This window comes from Sapajus apella, unplaced genomic scaffold, assembly GCF_009761245.1.
Source record: "Sapajus apella isolate SASKATOON/1434 unplaced genomic scaffold, GSC_monkey_1.0 scaffold1, whole genome shotgun sequence".
NCBI classification, from domain to species: domain Eukaryota; kingdom Metazoa; phylum Chordata; class Mammalia; order Primates; family Cebidae; genus Sapajus; species Sapajus apella.
The window spans coordinates 6,773,565-6,794,328 of NW_022436941.1; the positions used below are offsets into that span (position 1 = coordinate 6,773,565).

Sequence of the window (20,764 nt, forward strand, 5' to 3'; positions counted from 1 at the left end):
ACCACGGCGCTGGGTGTTTTTGGGGGCCTACACCCCCCCTTTCCCCCCCACCCGGGAAAAAAAAGCCAAACCCCCTCCAAAAAAAAAAAAAAAAAAAAAAAAAAAAGAATCCATCCTATACTAACCAGGATCCTGAGGAGGGCTCTTTCTCACATTCCCAGTCACTCCTCCCCCAGCCCCTACATAGGGCCTAGGCACCCTGTCCGCACCCCGCTCCTACTCTGTATCAGCTGCCTTCTTCCTCAGCACCCCATCCCACTGGAACACCTTTTCTAACTCGAGTCGCTACTTTCACATGTAATCTGCCGCCTCTTTCCCGCAGCCAGTCCTGATTGCCTCCTCCGCAGCCCCAGTTGCCTACTGCCTTAGCTGGTGTCGCAGCTGGTTGTGAGGAGTGTCCTGATTCTGTAACCCGGCACCTCCTCCAAAGGGCCCTAGACACCTCAAGCCTTCGAGGACGTTTGTAGATCAAAGGCGAAGGATGTGCAGAATCTTCATCCATCTAACAAATTAATTCTTGAAACCTGCTTCGAATGGGCCTCGCGCGGAACACAGGAGACACTCAGTGGCAAGCGAGATCGCTCGCTTAGGCCTAGCAGGGAGAAGGTGACGGTTCACTCAACACACACTAACTGGGTCCCGCAGGAGGCCAGGCCCCGGCTGGTCGCGGGTTTACCCGGGCGCCCTCGGCCGGCCAGAACCGGCCTGATCTCTTCGCCCCGAGAGGCCCAGCAGGGACCTCGCAAAACCCAATTCACGTTTTATTGTTTTGTTTTTTTTACCTCTCAAATGCACGGAAATTGGCGGCTAGTAGCTTTCCTACAGGAGAAAATCGCTAATCTGTAGTGCAAACTCGGCGCACATGGGTTTTCTCCGCAATTGTTTAGTGGCGCGCTGGCGGGTCGGAAGCGCCAGACACAATGTATCCGGAGCCCGTGAGCCACAGTCGCCGCCGCTACTCTGTATCTGCGCCGCCGCCGGCGCCCAGCGTCCGCGCGGGGCCTGGGACTGCTCTTGGGGGATGGGGCCCACGCGGGCTTTGAGGAGGGACCGGGGGCCACTTCGTCCACCAAGGCGAGGCTCGGGTCCAGCGCCGGCCACTACATCAACTCCCGGGGGAATCTAGCAGCACCGAGGCAGAGCAGGAGGCCCAGGAGCCGGGTGCGTCTTCCATTAGCGCAGGGACCTCAGGGTCACCGCTCAGCGAATCGGAAGGCCTCCTTCTCTTCCAGAGCGCTGCCACTGGGGCCGAGGTTTCCAGCAAGGACCCGCGTGTCCCCGCGCACGCACACACGGTGCACACGTCAGGCCTGCGCCTCCCAGTGCCCGAGCGCACGCAGATCCTCCGGCGCGCTCGCACACTCCCGCAGGCTCCCGTGTCCGCTGCGGGGACCGCGGAGCCCGGAAGGGTAAGAGCGCGGCCAGGGAGCGGGATAGGGACCTGGGCCCGGCCAGGGAACTTTCCCCGGAGGGGCCTGGGGGCGGAGCGCGCCGGGCACGGCGCGCGGGAGGGGAGGCGGGTCCGCGCCGCCGCCGTCCGCGCCGCCCCGCCCTTGGCCCCGCTGCTCGCTCCGCTCCGTTCCGCTCCGCTCCGTGCCTCCGCGCCGCAGCCCCCGCCGTAGCCGCCGCCGAGCCCGCCGCCACCGCCTCGGAGGTAGGCGCAGCGGAAAAGGGCCCTGGCTCCCTTGCACCCCGGACGGCGGGCCGGGCGCCTGGGGAGCTGAGAGGGAGGCGCTGAGGGAGGGGCGGGCGAGGGCCAGGGCTAGGGGCCCCGGGAGCCCGGCCCAGGGGAGGGAGCGGGAGCGGCGGGTGCTGGCCTGGCTGGGCAGCGGAGGTCTGAGAAGGCCGCGCAGGCGGGCGCTGAGCGGGCCCGGGCTGTGGAGCGCGCGGCCGAGGGTCCAGAGACGCCTGCGGCTGGCGGCGAGAGGCGGCCCGGGCTTGCAGGCGGAAGGGCACGGGCGGCCGCGTGGAGGCACGGCGGGCTGCGCGTCTAGGTGACCTTCTCCGGCGGCGCCCTCTGGCCCTGGATCCCACGACCGCGGATCCGGCAGGGACCAGACCGCCGCCCACGCTCGCCGGGCCAGGCCCAGGGGCCGGTGCGGGCCACGCTGCCGTCGCAGTAGTGAGCTCACGTGACAACCGTGGCCCCGCGCCCCCAGGCCCACACGCCTTGGCCGGCCCACGCCCGCAGAAGCTGGCGCCCGGCACCGCCCGCCTGTGCCAGAGCCTTCTGGGGCGGAACGCACCGGCCGAGAGTCGACTTAGGCCGTAGAGGTCGGAGCTCGGGCCTGGGCTGGAGTTTGGGTTCAGAAAAGGAGGCCTCACGGGGAAGGATGTGGCCTTCTTGGCCTTGGGAGTGATTCCTGGTTCAGTCGTTCATTCATTCGCCAAATGCGGCTGGGCATTCGGGAAACTGATGGCAGAGCCTGAGGTTTGAATAGAGGCCCGCAGTCCTGGTGATTTGTCCAAGGTCACACAACTGGGAGGACCCCAAACCTTAGTTTTCTCCTCTGTAGAATGGGAGCAGTTGTATCTCTCCTTCGTTGAGTTTTGGGGAAGAATAAAATGAACTAACATGAAACCTTTCGAGCGGTGCTGGTATGGAGAAGGGCTAAGTAGAAACCCTGACACCTTTGGGACTTTTTCGGTGAATCCAGCTCATCCCCCGCAGATCATTTTGCTACACGTGCATTGTGGAAAGGATTCAATAAATGTAGCTCCTGTTTGTAAGCATTCTTACACTATTATTAACAAGCGTTGTATACCAGGTATTGAGTAACTTTAGGATAATTTATGAAAAATGTTGTAAGTCTACAAATGGACATTTTCAAGCTCGAGCTGTAAGTTTGCATGTGCAGACCTTAAATACAGGCGCAGACTCTGGTTTGGAGGCCCGTTCCGCCTGGCGCCTCTATCCCCTTGACTAGCCTCCCCCCTCTCCTGGGGAGGTAGGTTAAAGGGCGCCTCCATTTCCTAAACTTCTCCACTGTTGGCAAGGCCAGGGCAGACTACCCAGGGCCTGCTTTCATTCTGCCCACGCCAGCTCTGGACCCACTGAGCTCCTAGGGGTCAGACTGAAACCCTGTGCTACTTTGTCTTCAGTGAGTGGGCTGGTGCTGCCTGGCACACAGTAGGTGCTTTAGAAGGGTCTGGGGCGGAGATAAATGCACTCTTGTATCAGAATCCACCCACCCTTATTGACAGAGTTTTATTATTCCGGTAGCGGGAACATCGTAGGTGCTCATTAGGTATATGTGGAATTATTGAAGGGGCATATAAAGGGCTGCAGACCCAGACCATGGCCCTTTGATCCTGGCTTTTATTTTTTTATTTTTTATTTTTGGAGACAGGGTCTTGCTCTGTTGCCAGGGCTGGAGTACAGCGGCACCATAGCAGCTCATGGCAGCTTCTGCCTCATGGGATCAAGCAATCCTCCCACCTCAGCCTCCCAGAGTATCTGGGATCCCAGGCACATATCACCAGGCCTGGTTAATTTTCGTACTTTTAGTAGAGATGGGGTTTTGCCATGTTGGACAGGCTGGTCTCAAACTCCCGGCCTCAAGCAATCCACTTGCCTCAGCCTCCCAAAGTGCTGGCACTACAGGCGTGAGCTGCCATGCCCATCCCTGGACATCCATTTGAGGGACATCTCACTTGCAGAAAACAGCCTCACCTAGCAGAGAGTCACAAATATTTGAAGAACTGTAACAGTCTTGAAATAAGTGCTTTAAATACATCATCTTCCTTCGAGGGAAAGTTGTTGAACTGGTGTTTCTGGGCTTGCAGGGACGGTGACATGGGTGAATGGGGTTCTGCAGAAGGTGTTGGGGCTGTTACTCCTTCCCTCATGGTGGGTGGATTGATGGCTTGTGCTGGAGTTGTCCTGAGTATGGTGCCTGCCTCTGGGTAGTGGGGACTGCTCACTGTTGATTAGTTTTATTTCTGCTATTCTAGAGTCGGGCTGTAGGCAGGGGTTATTTGTAGCACAGAAAGCAGGGGACCATACAGGGATGAGGTGCCTATGGACCCCTGCCCCTGCTGAACACTAGGTGGATGTGGACATGAACTCCATACTGGGGTGGTGAAGGGCATCCACCCTCCACCTTTACCAAGAAGATGCTCCGGAAGCACTGAAGTCCAGTTTGCCCTTGCTGGAATTTCCCCTGGTGCAGTGTCTTCGGTGGTAGTGACTGGGAGAGGCACATGTGTGTCTGAGGAGCAGCTCAAGTCTGGAGGCCTCCCCTCCTTGTGCTCTTAAGTTTCTGTAGTCTGTGGCTTTGGGCTTTCTATGGACTCCTGTGGTAGCCACTGAGAAAAGGTGACCAGTGCGCTCGTCAGCTGGGTTTGGGCACATCTCTCCATTTAACCATTTACTCAGGGGGTTTGGGATGGGTGGGACTCTAAGTTCTTTACTCAGAACTGTGCTGGAAAGAGCACTGGAGAGCAGCCTGGGCCCACAACACAGGTCTGATGAGCTGTAGGGTCTGTCCCATACAGGTCAAGTCACTTTCTTGTGCTTCAGTTTCTCTACCATAAAAGTATGGTTGTCATCACAGTGATTGCTGATTGAGGGCTTGCTCAGCACCTTTCTAGAGGCTCGAAGAAAGTTCTGTGACGTTGAGTCCACCACCCTACACATCCTGGGAGAGAGGTAGTGTGTTTCCATTTCACAGGTCAGCAGACTTGAGCACAGAGAGGCGAGGTAACCACTGTGAGCTAACAGCCTGGCAGGAGTGGAGCTGGGATTCAAGGCCTGGCCTGAGTGGTGGTGCTCTTGCATTGCAGTTGCACTCCAGGGGACCCTTGCAAGGAGCTAGCAGATGTGAATGCCTTTTTGAAAAGTAGAAATTGCTGTTCTCATGGGAGATACTATTCTTCCGCACCAATCAGAGTGAACTTGGGCATGGCTGAGTGTAGACCAGCCAGCAGTGGACAATGGAGTCACCCCTATTTGTTGCAAAGACAGTGGTGCTGAGTGTCTATTATAAGGGTCCATTTTCCCTGGGATCTAGTGGGAGGCATTCTTCCGGGACCTGGTCAGCTAGACAGTGCCTCATTATGGACATGAAGGACTCTGGACCCTGTGGTTCGGAGTGATCTTTTGAACATGAGCAACCATTATTATAATAAAGACTCAAAATGAAAACTTTTGATAAAATACTGTGTGTGTTCCCTGCTTACCATGTGCCAGCCACTGTACTAAGTGTTGTATATTAATTAACGAGCTAATTCAGTCCTCACAGTGATGCTAATCCGGGCGCTCTTTCCCCATATTAGAGCTGAAGAAAAAGGAGCGGAGAGATTGTGACTTGCCCACTAGAAAGTGGTGGGTTGGGTTAGAACTCAGGTCTATTTGACTCCTGAGGTTACCTGCCCAAGCAATGTCTGTCTCAATCCCACCTGGTCAAGTCAGGCAGTGAGGCTGCAGGGAACTTGAGGTGCCTGAGATCAGGCAGGAGCCCCAGGTGTGCCTGGAATCCAGACCATAGTGTGCTGGCTGCCAGCCCAGGCCACCTCCCCTTGATGGATGGGTGGGCAGGCTGCCCTGAGTCAGCAACCTTCTCCTGAGTCTAGGAGCTCAGCATGCAACTCAGCCGTGTTGGTGGCAGCCCAGCTCTCAGGGTGTTTCAAAATAGAAGCTACCCCTGGAAAGCTTTACTGCCCACTTTGGGACTGTTGTGGAAGGATGGAGGGTAGAGCAGCTGCATTAAGTACACAGGCCTGCTATCAGAGCACAGGGCCATTGGCTTTGCCAGGATCCTGGAGCTCGAACCAGGGACTGTTCCCCTGGGCTCTTTCTTCCTGGCAAGAAAGAGAAAGTGCAGGGGTGTGTGTGTGTGTGTGTGTGTGTGTGTGTGTGTGAGCAAGCTGCTGATTGTGTTCGTCCCCACATGTTGGCTTTTAGAGCTAGGCTTGCCTTCTGCTGGGGAAGTTGCTTTTCCTGGTCCTCAGGGCTAGGAAGAAGTGCTGTTGCTGTGATCCCTGGCTGATTTGATGTCCCTCCTATAGGCTGGTCTAGTTCTGCCCTGGTGGACCACCTAGAATGGTGTTGGTGAAACAGTGGAGCCAGAGACTTCTCCACAGCACTCTCTTCCTCAGCAGAATCCTAAGATGATGGCAATGATGGTGATGATGGTTGTGATTGCTCTTTTGCTTAGGGTCCTTGCAGGGACCTGGTGCACACTTACACTTGGTAATCCAAGAGAGTTTAATGAAGACATCATTTGCAAAGCTGTGGACAGGGTGTCCGGTCTGGTGTGTTAACACCCTGAGGCCTACAAGAAAGGGAGCTTCTTGGTAGGAGCTGTGACCTTGGGTAGAGGAAGGTAGTCATTGCCCATCTGAGGCCCAGCAGGGAGGGAGACTTGGGGTGAGTACCCCAGCTTCATTCTTCCCTAAACTCCCATCTTCTGCAAGTGCCTCGCATCGATAGACTAAGCCCAATCATAAACCCATGGATAGCAGTCCATAATGATCAGTTCTGGAGGTAAAGAGCAGGGTGGAAGGAAGAGAGTAGATCTGGAGGGGCAGACAGAGTATCCAATGTAGTGGATTATGGTTACCACTGCCCTTTGTTGAACACTTATTCCATGCCAGACACTCCTGCTGTTCTGCCTGTTTCACTTATTCCTTGTAACAACTTCCTTAGGCCTTTCTAAGGTAGGCTTTGTTAGCCCCATTTTGTAGGTGAGCAAAATGAGACCTTAAATATAAATGGCTTGCTCAAGATCGCATAGCCAGAAAAAGCTAGAGCTTGGGCTAGAGCTTCTGCCTGGCTGATAGCCCTTTCTGTAGTTACCATGCCTGCTGCCTGGGCACTTGGATGGGCTGGGAAATGCTGTGGCAGGGTGGCTTCTGGTCTTCAGGTCCCAGTCCTGCCACATCCTTGCCTTTCAAGGCAGTGTTGCAACCCATTTGGGTGTTTATCTGTGTTCAAAAGACTTTTCCTTTCAGCTGTTCCTAGCTGAGTCTTGGAGACCCATGGGCACGCTGCTCCCTGTATCAACCATTACAGTAGTTGTTGGCTCTCCAGGGGTACAGAGCTCGTCTGCCTGAATCCTTTTATTGTTATTATTATTAATTTCTTTTTATTTTTTATTTAAAAGAGTTGGGGTCTCAGTATGTTGCCCAGGCTGTCTTCGAGCTCCTGCATTTAGGCAATCCTCCTGCCTCAGCCTCCCAAAGTGCTGGGATTACAGGCATGAGCCACCACGCCAGCACATGCCTGAATTGAGGGAACCTCTGCAGAGAAAAGAGCATATTTCTATTATGTGGGGGCTTGGTAGGTGCTTAGTGCAGGGACTGCCCTGAACTTCCTCTTCCCAATGACACCTCGAGGCACGGCAGGAGTTCTGCCTCCTCTGGCAGGCTTTTCTTGAACAAACACCTCCGGTGATTCATGTGCACACTGAAGTTAGGGAGCTTTGCTCTGCTCATGGTTTCTGGCAAGGTGGCCACCTGGGAGTGAAATGTGCTCCCATGGACCTTGCCTGATAACCCTTCCATCTCAGTATAGTCTAAATCTGTTCTTGGAATCTGTATGGACACTCTAGGTAGCCTTCTGGCATCCCTACTGCAGCAGCCTTGGAATGTGACTTGTGGACACAACACAGCTCAATTTCAGGCACAGTGGTTGGCTTTTAAAATTCTTTTTTTTTTTTTTTTTTTTTTTTTGAGAGGGAGTCTCGCTGTGTCACCTAGGCTGGAGTGCAGTGGCACGATTTCAGCTCATCGCAACCTCTGCCTCTGAGGTTCAAGCGATTCTCCTGCCTCAGCCTCCCAAGTAGCTAGGATTACAGGCACCCGCCACCATTCTTGGCTAATTTTTGTATTAAAATTCTTTATCCTTAAACAAATTAACAATGTAAACAAACAACTTAAATAATGAAGCAGAACAAAAAATGAAAATTTGATTTGAAGTTCACTCCTTCTCTAAACCTCCTTCTCCAGAAGCGTATCTAAACCAGACCCAATTTGCAGATTGGCTCATGTCCTTCCACATGGTTTTCCATTCATGAACACCGAAAGATGTGTAAAAAGGTTTTCCTCCCATTATATGGAGTTACGAAGTTTCTGACCTTTTTTTCATAGAACTATATCATAGCTAGCTTTCTATGCCACCACATACATCCACTTTATTTATTTATTTATTTATTTATTTAGTGAGACAGTCTTGCTCTGTCATCCATGCTGGAGTGCAGTGGCATAATCTCAGTTCACTGCAACCTCCGCCTCCTGGTTTAAGCTCGTGCCTCAGCCTCTCGAGTAGCTGGCATTACAGGTGAGCACCACTATGCCTGGCTGATTTTTTTTTTTTGTATATTTAGTAGAGAGAGGGTTTTGCCACATTGGCCAGGCTGGTCTTGAAATCCTGGCCTCAAGTGATCTGCCCGCCTTGGCCTCCCAGGATTACAGACATGAGCCACCCACCTTATTCTCTTTGATTGCCATGTGGTACTTCTTAGTTTGCAAGTATAGTGCCTTAATTTTTTTTCATTCATTTTCCTTTTGTTGGACTTTTAAGTTGCTTCTCGGTTTTGTGTTACAAATACTGCTACAGTGAGCATTCTCATGTACACATCTTGGAGTTCCTTGGTTGCTACAGTGGGGTGAGTTCCTAGAAGTGAAATTGCTACTAGACCAGCCTGGGCAACATAATGAGACCCCGACTGTTAAATTAAAAAAAAAATTATTAATTTATTATTGCTGGGTTAATTGTTCTCCAAAAAGAGTGTACCTGTAGTACTCCCACTTGGCGTGAATGAGAGTGATTGTTTTCCACACCCTCACTAACACTGGATGTTATCATCTGTGTTTTTGCCAGTCTGCTGGTTAAGTGAGCTTCCCAAACAGATGTGGCATTCACTCAACAGTGGCTCTGAGTGGCCCTTATAATAAACTGCATGCTTAGTTTTGACGTCAGAAGCAAACAGTGCTCACTTCTGAAGGCACTTGGTCTCCTCAGCCTGAGTTCAGCTCTCCTTAGGCTGAGGCGGGAGCAGGCAGGGAGTGGGGGTCATTGCTAGTTGAGGGTCTCCCCAACTCCCCCACTCTTGGTGGTGCTGCAACAGTGACCCTGCAGAGGGAGCTCTTACTTCCTGGTTGCATTGTAATTTACTGAATTCCTATTGTGAGATTCCAAGTTTCTACTTTTTCCCTCGCTGTTAAATAATACTCTGATGCTCATTGCGCATTCACTCATCAAACACATTTATATTGAATGTCTATTATGTGCCAGGCCTTAGCATCTTTATATACGTAGCTTTTTCCCACATTTTGGATAAATTTATGCATGGCAGGCTCTGGGGTGCTTTGAGTTCAAGGGTGTGATTTGAGGGTAGGTGTATGGGGTTGGGTGCGGTGGGGGCGCTGTGAGCAGAGCAGCTGTCACTGCCATGGAGCTGATGAGTCAAGAAGGATATGTACCCCCAAGACAGAGGTTACGTAAGTGTTACGCAGACTGTGCTGGGTGATAGATACACTATCCTTCCCCTCTGAGCTTCCAGTATGGGCTGGATTTTCATTCCTCAGCTGGAATGGGGATTGCATAATTTGTTCAAGGTCAGCCAAGGAAAGGTTGGGTAGGTAGACTGGCAGGCTGTGGAAGGGAACCAGGGACCCCTGTCTCCTAGTGTGACTTGCTGGTCCTTCTCAAAGCCATCAGTGACTGCAGGCAGGTCTGCTCAGCCCGGCCCTACCCATCCCTCTCTTTCCCACCAACCAGTTGAAATGAAGCCCCCACGCTCAGCCCTGAAGTCATCACTCCGACAGAAAGGCCTGTGGTTCTGTCTACCCCAGGACACCCTCTGACTTCTGTCTATCCAGGGCTGGCTACTTTGCCGATGCCAGAGGGCCCTGCTTCATGCGCAGCCTCTAGAGGCTTGGCTTGTGAAGGCCCCTGTGGGGTGGATGCTGCAGAGACAGCTGTGTGTCAGTAGCCAACTGTATAGACTGTGATTTGGAGCAGATCTGGGTGGAAGGAGCGGCTGGGAGGGGTCAGGGCCAGGGTTCATCCTTCAAGTCAGCGCCCTGGCAGGGTGTTAAGTGAAAGCACATTGCCGACTTTTCTTTCCTCCAGTCCTCGCCTTTAGAAAACTAATGCAGATTATTATTTCTACCATAAGATGGTCTCTGAAATGGGTTTGAGAGCTGTGTAAAAATGGGCATTTTGGGGGTGCTGTTTGTAGCTGTAAGAAAGCTGAACTGCAGGGAGTGGCAGAGCTGTCTCAGGCCTTCCTTAGTGCTCTCAGATCAGTGTAGCAGGGTATGGACCGAAGTGCACACAAAGCAGGAGCGGAAGCTATCATTACCTCGCAGTTGGGGGCCTTTAGTGAGGGGGTGAGTCAGCCTTTTGCTGTCCTTGGTGGTATCCCCGCAGGCCCAGGAGTCGACTTGATTCCATTCAGCCAATGGTTTCTGTGCGTCTTCCCTGCCAGGTGCTGTGCTGGGGAGAATGCTTACCTGGGGACCCAGAAGGTAGAGATTATGCTTCATCGTCTGTATTCAAGGAGATGGGGAAGAGAGCATGACGCTCAGATGAGAAAGCCAGCCTCCAGCATGGTCACAGTGAGGCGTTGGATAAGGATATGTTTTAGTGAACCAGCAAGTTCACTTGCGTGCTGTTGGTACCAGCTGTATGAAAGTGTGTGGGACCCCACAGCCCCAGAAGAGCCTGGCCATGTGGGAGCTGCTAGAGGCTCCAGGCAGGGTCCTGCCTGCTCTTCTGAGCTCTGCTCTCTGAGTCCCTTGTCCTTGGGTGGTAATCTCCTTAGTGGCCTTGTACTTTAGGCTGATGTTTGCTGTGGGTGGGGTGTTTTTTGACTGGTGGCTGTGCTTGTTGGGTTTTGGGGATTAGCGATGAGAGAGGGCATTTGGGGAACATTAAATGGATGAGTGTTCTGCCTTTATCCTCAGCGGGGACCAGTCCAGATGTGAAGGCTACTGTGTCTGGGAGGTGTCTCTTCTGTGGGATCAGGGGAGAATTGTGGGGAAGGCTCTTGCTCCTAAGGTCCAGGGAAGTCTTAACTGACCCACAGATATTACCACTTCTTCTTCTGCCTCCCCAGCCTGCTCTCCTGGCTGAGTTTGTGGCTCAGCTGGGAGGGGTAGCACTGAAGCGGGGTGCTTGGTCCACTGATGGCTTGTTAATCCTCTCAGGTGGAGAATGTTCTGGGCCCTTTGCTGGTATGTTCTGTATCTGCCCTGGGTTACCTTGCCTCAGATTTCAATTCAGAGTTGCTTTCCTAGGAAGGGGTCAGGCAAAGTGTATTTCTTAAGGATCTGGTGGGTGGTTTCCTGGTCTATCCCTGGGGTGGATGTACCTACAGGATGAGTTTGGGAGGGGGGAACAAGTAGGGAGAAGGAAGCCCCCAGACTTGAAAGAGCCAGTGGCGGGCAGTGTGAAGTGGATCATCCCCCCTCATCTGTCTACCCTGATCCTAATGTGAGCTGACCTGCCCATGGTTCCAGCCTGATCATGTGCAAGAAATAACACAGCAGTGACAAAAATAGGACAGAGTCAACAGCTCGCTCCTCTTCTGTGCTCTGACACAAAAGGGAGCTGGGATAAAATTAACAAAGCATCTGGAAAAAGGAAAGTAGAACCTGGACCACAGCTTCACAATTGAAAATTGGAGAAGTTTATACTGTTTCTTTTACAACATACTCAGTGAGTCTGGCCTCCTGCAATGCCTTTGAAGTTAAAGCGTTGCTCAAGAATGCAACTTCCATTTGTGATATTGTTCCCCTGGGATGATTGGAACCACTTTTTAGTGGGCTCCCTCCTGCTTACCAGGAGCAAGTCATGCATGTGTTTATTTGTGTGAGTAGATATACATGTAACTTCAGATGGTGTATATGCAGATGCATTTGATAATTCAGGTATACTGTATTTTAAAAATGAATGGAACGATCCTTCTGGTTAGTTGAGACTAATGATTCTAGGGATGGAGAAGGTACAGGAGATGAGGCTTTCTCACGCATGACCCCCTCTCCTCCTGGGCAGAGCACACAGTATACAGTCCCAGATTAGGATTTTAATCCTGTGTACACAGCATATACAGCATGCCAAAGCAAAGGCTTCCAGGGATGCAGTGTGGTCCTTAGGACAAAGACTATTTGAGTTACTCTCCTTCCTTGAACACTGAGGTGCTTAATAAATGTTTGTGGATTGACTCAGTGATATGTAGCAATCCCAAGTAGTCCTTTGATGGTTGGTTTTTAAAATAAAGTCATACTGGAGCTTAGTAAAAGTTTAATTTGTTTGGAGGATGTAGTTGGGTTTTTTCCATGTGAAGAGCTGCCAAATTGGTTAGGTTTTACTGTATTATCTGTCAGAAATATAAAGTGGGTCCCCATAAAGTCCAAAAGTTTTGGGAGAAATCGGGTCCATCCTGGCATATAGTAGGTACTCCATAAATATTTGTTGAATGAATGAAATCAGAGCCACATGGAAAATGATGTTTCCATGAAAAGCTCTGATTTCTGTTTGGTGCATTTAATGTCCTAGTAGCTGATATTTTGTAAGAGGATATGTTTTATTGGCAAGAGTCCTGCAATTCAGTACAGTCACTGGCTCATGGGAATGTGTCTTTGACAGTTTATTCATTAAGCAAATATTTCCTGACTCCTACTATGTTCTGGGCCTGGGCTCAGTCCTGAGGATGCTGAGGAGGAGAGGTCTAACGTGTTGATCCTCCTTCAACAAAGACTCACTGAGTGCCTCAAGCTCTGGCCACAAAATGAAGGACAAGACAGAGAAGGCTTCTTGGCCCACATCTGGGAGGATAAGCTACCTGGAAGTCTTAGTGCTAGGTGATTTCTATTGGTTGCTAATTATATCTAATAATTTTTACTGATGGAAAACTTCATTTCCCTAATTCCCAATGTATTTATTCTGGTGATTCTTTTATTGTAGCAGAAGATGGCTGTGCCACCCACGTATGCCGATCTTGGCAAATCTGCCAGGGATGTCTTCACCAAGGGCTATGGTGAGTGTTGCAGAGAGGGGGTGCCTTTCAGCTAACAGAGCGAGTTGGCATGTTTGAGACTTGACCGATAACTGTTCAGGAGACCTGGGCAGGTCAGGTGTTCAGAACTTTCATGTGAGGGAAAGAAGAAGCCGTCTGTGGCAAGTGAAACAGTTTTGGTTCTGCACCTAGTTGGACGGACTCCTGCATTTGTGCTGTCAAGTGGATATTCTTGTTTTCTCTTCCAAGTGTGGAGCAGCCCTGTGCAAGCTGCTGCAGTGGAGCGCGGCTTCTATATTTAGCCTGTACTTAGGCACATGCCCACAAGGCCCTGTGACCGAGAGTTTACCAGCTGTCAGGCGTCTTCTTCTCAGTCCTTGCTGGGAGTGCAGGTGGGGCCCAGGTGGGCCCGCGCCCATTCTGTCTGCTGCTGTTCTGTGGCAGCTGAGCTCTTCACACGAGCAACAGCAGAGACTGGGCGCTCTCAGCCCTTGTGGCAGGAGCGTGCTTCTTTTAAAAAAGCATTTTGAAGCAACCGTGAGGGAGGCAGAGGTGCTGTTCTTTAGTTAGTTATTTAACCTAATAAAAGTTACCTTTTCTTTCTTTAGGATTTGGCTTAATAAAGCTTGATTTGAAAACAAAATCTGAGAATGGATTGGTAAGTAGTCCAACCCACTTGGAACATGAGCATTTATTTATTTTTATTTTTTAAAAAGATTTTAGATTCGGGGGTACATGTGCAGGTTTGTTATATGGATGTATTGTCTGATGGTGAGGTTTGGGCATCTAGTGTACCCATTACCCAAATAGTGACCATTGTATAGAACGTGGGTATTTGTTGTAGATCAGCAAATAATTGTCATGACCTGGCTGGCAAAGCCAAAAGAAGGCACTAAAAAAAAAAATTCTGGCAGTTTGTGGTTGTCACATTCAGTGCATCCTCTACATGATGGGTGGTCCAGGGGAACCATGCCAATAGGCCCCCAAGTCAGCAGCGGGTAATACTCAGAGGAGAATGGGGGCAGGTCTCAGTTTTAGTTTTCCTTATGCCCCTTATTTTCAAATTCATCTGTGTTCAACCACGTAAGTGTTTTTAACGTAATCTTATTAGTCCCTTTTAGATTGTGAATGCAGTAATTGTTGGAAGGAAGAAGTTTCTTTGGCTCAGTGCTTTTTCTCTATACCGGGCAGGGGCCAAGATAGAAGGGGGATGCTTTCCTGTCCAGACTGAAGAGTTACGGGGAGGAAGGAAACTGTCTGCTGACAATGAATTCCCCATAAGATTTCTTTACATAGCAGGCTCCTTTACTCCCATCTGTACTTTAAATATCTATTTGAATTGTAGAGTTAGCCTTTGCTTGTGCCCTGCCCCCTCCCCCACATTCAGGGCAGAAAGGCAAATATAGTTGGTTAAGAGTGGAGTGAAGCCAGTTAGTGCTGTGGTGCAGGCTGTGCCTCTCTCTCTCCTTTGAAGGAATTTACAAGCTCAGGCTCAGCCAACACTGAGACCACCAAAGTGACGGGCAGTCTGGAAACCAAGTACAGATGGACTGAGTACGGCCTGACGTTTACGGAGAAATGGAACACCGACAATACACTAGGCACCGAGATTACCTTGGAAGATCAGGTAATGGCTGCTGTGAAAAGATGCGGACTTATTAATTCACATCTGCTGGCCTGCCTTGTGACTAAACCTACTGGCAAATTTCTTTTCTGTTCAGCTTGCACGTGGACTGAAGCTGACTTTCGATTCATCCTTCTCACCTAACACTGGGTAAGATTCTCATCCGTTTTCTCCACAAGGATATTCTCTGATGTTGCAGGTGGTGGAAGCCCTCTGACAAAATATTTTGGGGGCTGATATTACCTAAAATATGGTTTCCAAAACCTGGTGATTTAAGTCCTCTGGTTTTGATTTGGTCCCAGGGGATGTATCCACATATACGCATTAACAGACTATGCTATAATGAGCACTTCCTAATTCAGGATTGGTATTTACCCAATGAAGTGTCGCCTGTGCTTGGCCCTGTGCCCATCTGGGGATCCAAGGGTGCCCAGGCCATGACTGTTACCCCTCAAGGAGCTCACTTTCTAATATAGGATTTGGACCAGTGTTTAGCACTGTTTTGTGGTAAGATCCTGCATTATGTTAGTGTTCTCCTGGCTTCAGCCATGGATGCTGCAGGTTCACTAATAGCCATTTCATGTGAGTTAGGCTGCTGGTGATGTAAGTGGCCATGGCCAAAGGGCAGTGGGTGACATTTGGAAGCAGGGCCTGACTGGTCACTATTTCCAGCCCCGTTTCTTCAGGCGTGGAAGCCCTTCTCCCAGCTTCCTGCTTAGGGACACTGAGACCCTGTGGGTTTAACTGCAAGGTGGCTCCTGAGGCTGCACTTTCCCCAGGCCTTCTGGCCACAGATGTATTAGGCTTGTTAGTTCTTGACCTATCAGCTGGCAAGATAGCATGTTGGTCTGCCTCAACTGCTGGGTGCTTTTCAGAGTACCTAGAAGGAATCATTCCTTTTTAGAATACACCTTTGGATTTTTCCACTCAGATTGGTGGATCTTCTAAACCTGGGGAAGGTTGTATTGTATACTGATGATGAGATCAAAGGCATGTACTGAATTTCAATTTTTAAAAGTTGTAGTAAGGGGTCACGTGAGTAGCTCCCACCTGTAATTCCAGCACTTTAGGAGCCTGAGATGGGTGGATCACTACAGTTTGAGACTAGCCTGGGCAACATAGCGAAACCCCACCTCTAATAAAAATACAAAAATTAGCCAGGCATGGTGGTGCGTGCCTGTAGTCCCAGCTACCGGGGAGGCTGAGGCACAAGAGTCACTTGAACCTAGGATGCAAAGGTTGCAGTAAGCTGAGACCATGCCACTGCACTCCAGCCTGGGCTACAGAGAGAGACTCTGTCTCAAAAAAAAAAAAAAATGTGATAAGGTATACATATACAACTTAGTATCTTTAAGTGTGTAGTTAAATGGCATTATGAATTTTTCAGTTTTTGCCATTTCATATAATTTTTTTTCTCTCTTTTTTCCTTTTCAACAAATATTTATTAGAAGGAGTCCAGACCTGTGCTGTGTGTGCAGTGCCCACAAGTGACTGGGCACACAAGGTTCCTACCCTCTAGAGATGTCTTTTTGTAGCCTGGCTGTAGATGATCTGAAAAGACCATTGACTGGGGCTGATTTATTCCTGTTCCTCCTCTCCGCTGCAGCTTCTCCTGTCAGGAGCACTGCCTTCTTGCAGTGCTTGTGCACGTCCCCCCAGGAACCCTGCCATGATATCAGGGAGAAGTTCTCCAGAGAGATCCTGCCTCCCTGGCTCAAGGGATCCTCCCTCCTCAGCCTCCCCAGGAGCTGGGACTACAGGTGCCTGCCACCACCCCTGGATGATTTTTATATTTTTGATAGAGACAGTGTTTTACCATGTTGCTCAGGCTGGTCTTGAACTCCTGAGCTCAAGTGATCTGCCCACCTTGGCTTCCCAAAATGCTGGGATTATAGATGTGAGCCACCACACCCACCTTCAAATGGTAATTTTCTATGGCCATCCTTCCTTAACTTGTTAATTGGGATTCTACTGTAAGGATGAGCTCTTCCTTCTTCCCCATATATTTATTCAATCAGTTATTTATTCGTGTTGGTGTGGATGCACGGGCCTTTACCCTACGGGCTATAATCCACACTGGGATTTATTTTGTTGCTCAGATTGTCCCAGATGTGGCCGTTAGGAGAATACACCCTGTGTGCTTTTTGACTAACCTCTGTCGTTTTTCAGAGCATGTCTTTATTTCTGGTTTCAGAGAGTGTACCATGCTCATCTAGTACTTGTTTTTCCCCAGTCCTGCTGTCTGCCATTTCTTCAAGGAGCCTTGGTTCTTTTTTTTTTTTTTTTTTAAACTCTTTTTCTTTTCTTTTTTTTCTTTCTATAATTTTTCATTTTTAGAGATGGGGTTTCACGATTTTGGCCAGGATGGTCTTGATTTCCTGACCTTGTGATCCGCCTGCCTTGGCCTCCCAAAGTGCTGGGATTACAGGCATAAGCCACTGGGCAGAGCCTTGGTTCTTTATGTTGGAGAATAGTAATTAGAAACTAAGATTGTGGGTGCTAGGTGTACATATTGCTACTGGGTATTTGGGGAAAGTTCTGATGATTCGTGATGGAGATTAGAAATGAAAGCTGGCTTTCCAAAGTGACTGAGGGTGCAGCCTGGGAAAACACCTGGCTCCCAGGATAAGCTGAGTGTAGACTGCATCTGGATGAGGCCGCAGACCTCAATAAGAACCAGCACTCACCACTGAGTATCTACCACAAATAAAGACTGTTTGTTAACCACAAATCAGTCAGGCCTCTCTCGGGTGCTTGTCAAATTAGCACTACTGTTGAAATAGCTTAAAAATAAATCCCAGTGGCTGTGTGCAGTGGCTTCCACCTGTAATCCCAGCACTTTGGGAGGCTGAGGCAGATGGATCACGAGGTCAGGAGTTCAAGACCAGCCTGGCCAACATGGTGAAACCCCGTCTCTACTAAAAGTACAAAAATTAGCCAGGCGTGATGGCAGGCACCTGTAATCCCAGCTACTAGGAAGGCTGAGGCAGAATTTCTTGAACCTAGGCAGCAGAGGTTGCAGTGAGCTGAGATCGCACCACTGTACTACAGCCTGGGTGACAGAGTGAGACTCTGTCTCAAAACAAAACAAAACAAAACAAAACAAAAACAAAACAAAACAAAACAAAACAAAACAAAACAAAACAAAACAAAATCCCAGGAATGTCTGAAAGAGGAATACTGCACAGACATGGTGTGCCGTGTTAGAAAGAGAACTGGAGAGAAGCCTGGACCCAGCACTGCCGTTTCTCTGGGGGAACCTGTGTCTTGGCCACATTCCAGTGAGACAGTGGGTGGGGGTGCCATGTAAACTGGAATAGGTGGTGCACACCACTGGTCAGAGGCCCTGCCATAGGCATCATACTTTGTGATCAGCAGCACTTTTTATTAAAAATAAAAAAGGAGTTGGTTAGAAGATGCTGATATTATATTTCTTGATCTTCTTCCCTTTCTAAATGTCAACTTCTCAAAAGCTGTCTAATCATCAGTCATCCCAGCCAGTGTGGTGCCAATCAGATACTTGGCCAAAACCCAGGCTTCTTTCCCTGAAGAGCAGGCGAATGATGATAGGTTTCTTTTTCTTTTTTCTTGAGAGTCTTGAGCTCTGTTGCCCAGGCTGGAGTGCAGTGACATGATTTCAGCTAACTGCAACCTCCACCTCCCAGGTTCGAGCAATTCTCATGCCTCAGCCTCTTGAATAGTTGGGATTGCAGGCACATGCCACCATGTCCTGCTAATTTTTGGTAGAGACAGGGTTTTGCCCTGTTGGCCAGGCTGGTCTCAAACTCCTGACCTCAAGTGATCTGCCCTCCTTGGAGTGCTGGGATTGCAGGTGTGAGCCACTGCGCCTGACCGGTTTTGAATTTTTTTTATTGAAAGATAATTTGTTTGGTTGTTATTCTTTTCCTTCAAAGCTTGCCAAAACGTACAGAAGTAACTTGAACAAAGTTGAGGTTCCAAGGCATAAGTTTCATTGTCACTTGTTCTGTTGGTGAGCAGGGTCTGTGCACCTACCCCCAACTGCTGAGGGAGCTGAGAGACCAAAGAAAGAGACTGACAAATCCAATTTCTTAGAAACATTTAATAGGGACTTACAAATGGGAGTGATGTATCAGGCAGCCAAGAGACAGTAGATCCCTGTATTCATCCTCCAGAAAGTATTCTTTATTTTTATTTTTTATTTTATTTTTAAGATGGAGTTTCATTCTTTTTGCCCAAGTTGGAGTGCGGTGGTGTGATCTCAGCTCACCTCAACCTCCACCATGCCCGGCTAATTTTGTATTTTTAGCAGAGATGGGGTTTCTTCATGTTGGTCAGGCTGGTCTCCATCTCGTGACCTCAGGTGATCCGCCTGCCTCAGCCTTCCAAAATGTTGGGGTTACAGGTGTAAGCCACCGCGCCCAGCCCCTCAGAAAGTATTCTTTATATAGCAAGCTTATTTATTTATTTATTTATGAGATGAAGCTTCACTGCTGCCTCTGCCTCCTGGGTTCAAGCAATTCTCCTGCCTCAGCCTCCAGGGTAGCTGAGATCACAGGCATGTGCCACCATGCCTGGCTAATTTTGCATTTTTAGTAGAGATGGGGTTTCTCTGTGTTGGTCAGGCTGGTCTCTAAGTCCCAACCTCAGGTGATCCACCCGCCTCGGCCTCCCAAAGTGCTGGGATTACAGGTGTGAGCCGCTATGCTCAGCAATAGCAAGCTTTTAAAGATGTGTGAATGTCTTAGATCATCTTGCAAAAAACTCTTGCAAAACTTTTGACCACAGGGAGGTTAAATAAGTATCTTTCCTTTTTTTTTTTTTTTTTTTTTTTTGAAAACGAGACTCACTCTCTCACACAGTGTTACCCAGGCTGGATTGCAGAGGTGTGATCTTGACTCACTGCAACCTCTGCCTCCCAGGTTCAAGCGACTTTCCTGTCTCAGCCTCTTTAAGGTACATGCCACCACACCCAGTTAATTTTTGTATTTTTAGTAGAGATGGAGTTTTGCCATGTTGGCCAGGCTGGTTGAACTCCTGACCTCAAGTTGCTCACCTGCCTTGGCCTCCAAAAGTGTTGGGATTACAAGCGTGAACCACTGTGCCTGGCTGGCATTGCTTCTTTATGGGATTGTCTATGATGCATTCCTTGGTTGTCATGGCTGTATTAGGCTGTTTCTTCATTGCTATAAAGAAATACCTGGCCAGGTGTGGTGACTCATGCCTGTAATCCCAGCATTTTGAGAGAGTGAAGCAGGCAGATTGCTTGAGCCCAGGAGTTGGAGACCAGCCTAGGCAACATGGTTAAATCCTATCTCTGAACACACACACACACATACACACACACTCTCTCTCTCTCTCTCTCTCTCACTCAGTCTCTCTCTCTTTCTCTCTGTCTCTCTCTCTCTCTCTCACTCTCGCTCTCTCACTCTGGCTGGGGATGGTGGTGTGCACATCTCTAAACACACACATACACCCCCCTACACACACTAGCTGGACATAGTGATTTGCACCTATAGTCAGTTCCAGCCACCTGAGCTCAGAAGGTAGGGACTGTAGTGAGCCATGATTACACTACTGCACTCTAGCCTGGACAACAGAGTAAGACCTTGTCCCAAAAAAAGAAAAAAGAAATACCTGAGGATAGGTAATTTATAAAGAAAAGAGGTTACATTGGCTCATGGTTCTACAGGCTGTACACGCATATCACAGGCATCTGCTCGCCTTCTGGGAAGGCTTCAGGAAGCTTTTAGTCATGGCAGTTTATGAAGCAAGAGCAGGCACATCTCACGGCAAGAGCAGGAGCAAGAGAGAGAGAGTGGTGGGGAGGTGCCATATGCAAACACCCAGACCTCATGATAACTCACTTATTATTGCAAGGACAGCACCAATCCATGAGGGATTCACCCCCATGATCTAATCATCTCCCAGCAGGTCCAACACTGGGGACTGCATTTTAACATGAGATTTAGAGGGTACTATCAATGGTGGTTTTGCTTTAAGATGGTATCACTCTGGCCATGCAACAGGCTTTTCCTACATCCCTTGGGAGGGGCGCTGGGTTTCTTTTCTTTCTTTTTTTTAACCTGCAGTTACTTTTGCAATATTTTTAATTGCAACCTCTAAAATTCTTGTCTCCTTGACAATTTGAAATGTTTAATCTTTATTTTTTTAAATGAGAAATCTCAAACAT

At 49.3% G+C, this 20,764-nt stretch overlaps 1 protein-coding gene across 5 annotated transcripts in view; it reads left to right on the forward strand.

The window, feature by feature from the left end:
• Positions 1-1,178: 1,178 nt before the first annotated feature.
• Positions 1,179-20,764, forward strand: part of VDAC1 (voltage dependent anion channel 1) — a 31,845-nt gene continuing 12,259 nt past the window's right edge. Inside the window, exons 1-5 of one of the 5 annotated variants that reach the window (XM_032252289.1) lie at positions 1,179-1,409; positions 12,917-12,989; positions 13,577-13,626; positions 14,443-14,595; positions 14,690-14,742. In XM_032252289.1, the coding sequence (XP_032108180.1) occupies positions 12,923-12,989; positions 13,577-13,626; positions 14,443-14,595; positions 14,690-14,742 (323 nt within the window). In that variant the 5' untranslated portion in view covers positions 1,179-1,409; positions 12,917-12,922. Of the gene's footprint in view, positions 1,410-1,540; positions 1,655-12,628; positions 12,814-12,916; positions 12,990-13,576; positions 13,627-14,442; positions 14,596-14,689; positions 14,743-20,764 lie in introns of those variants that run through there. The other 4 variants (XM_032252517.1, XM_032252450.1, XM_032252196.1 and 1 more) reach the window with 4 other exon arrangements.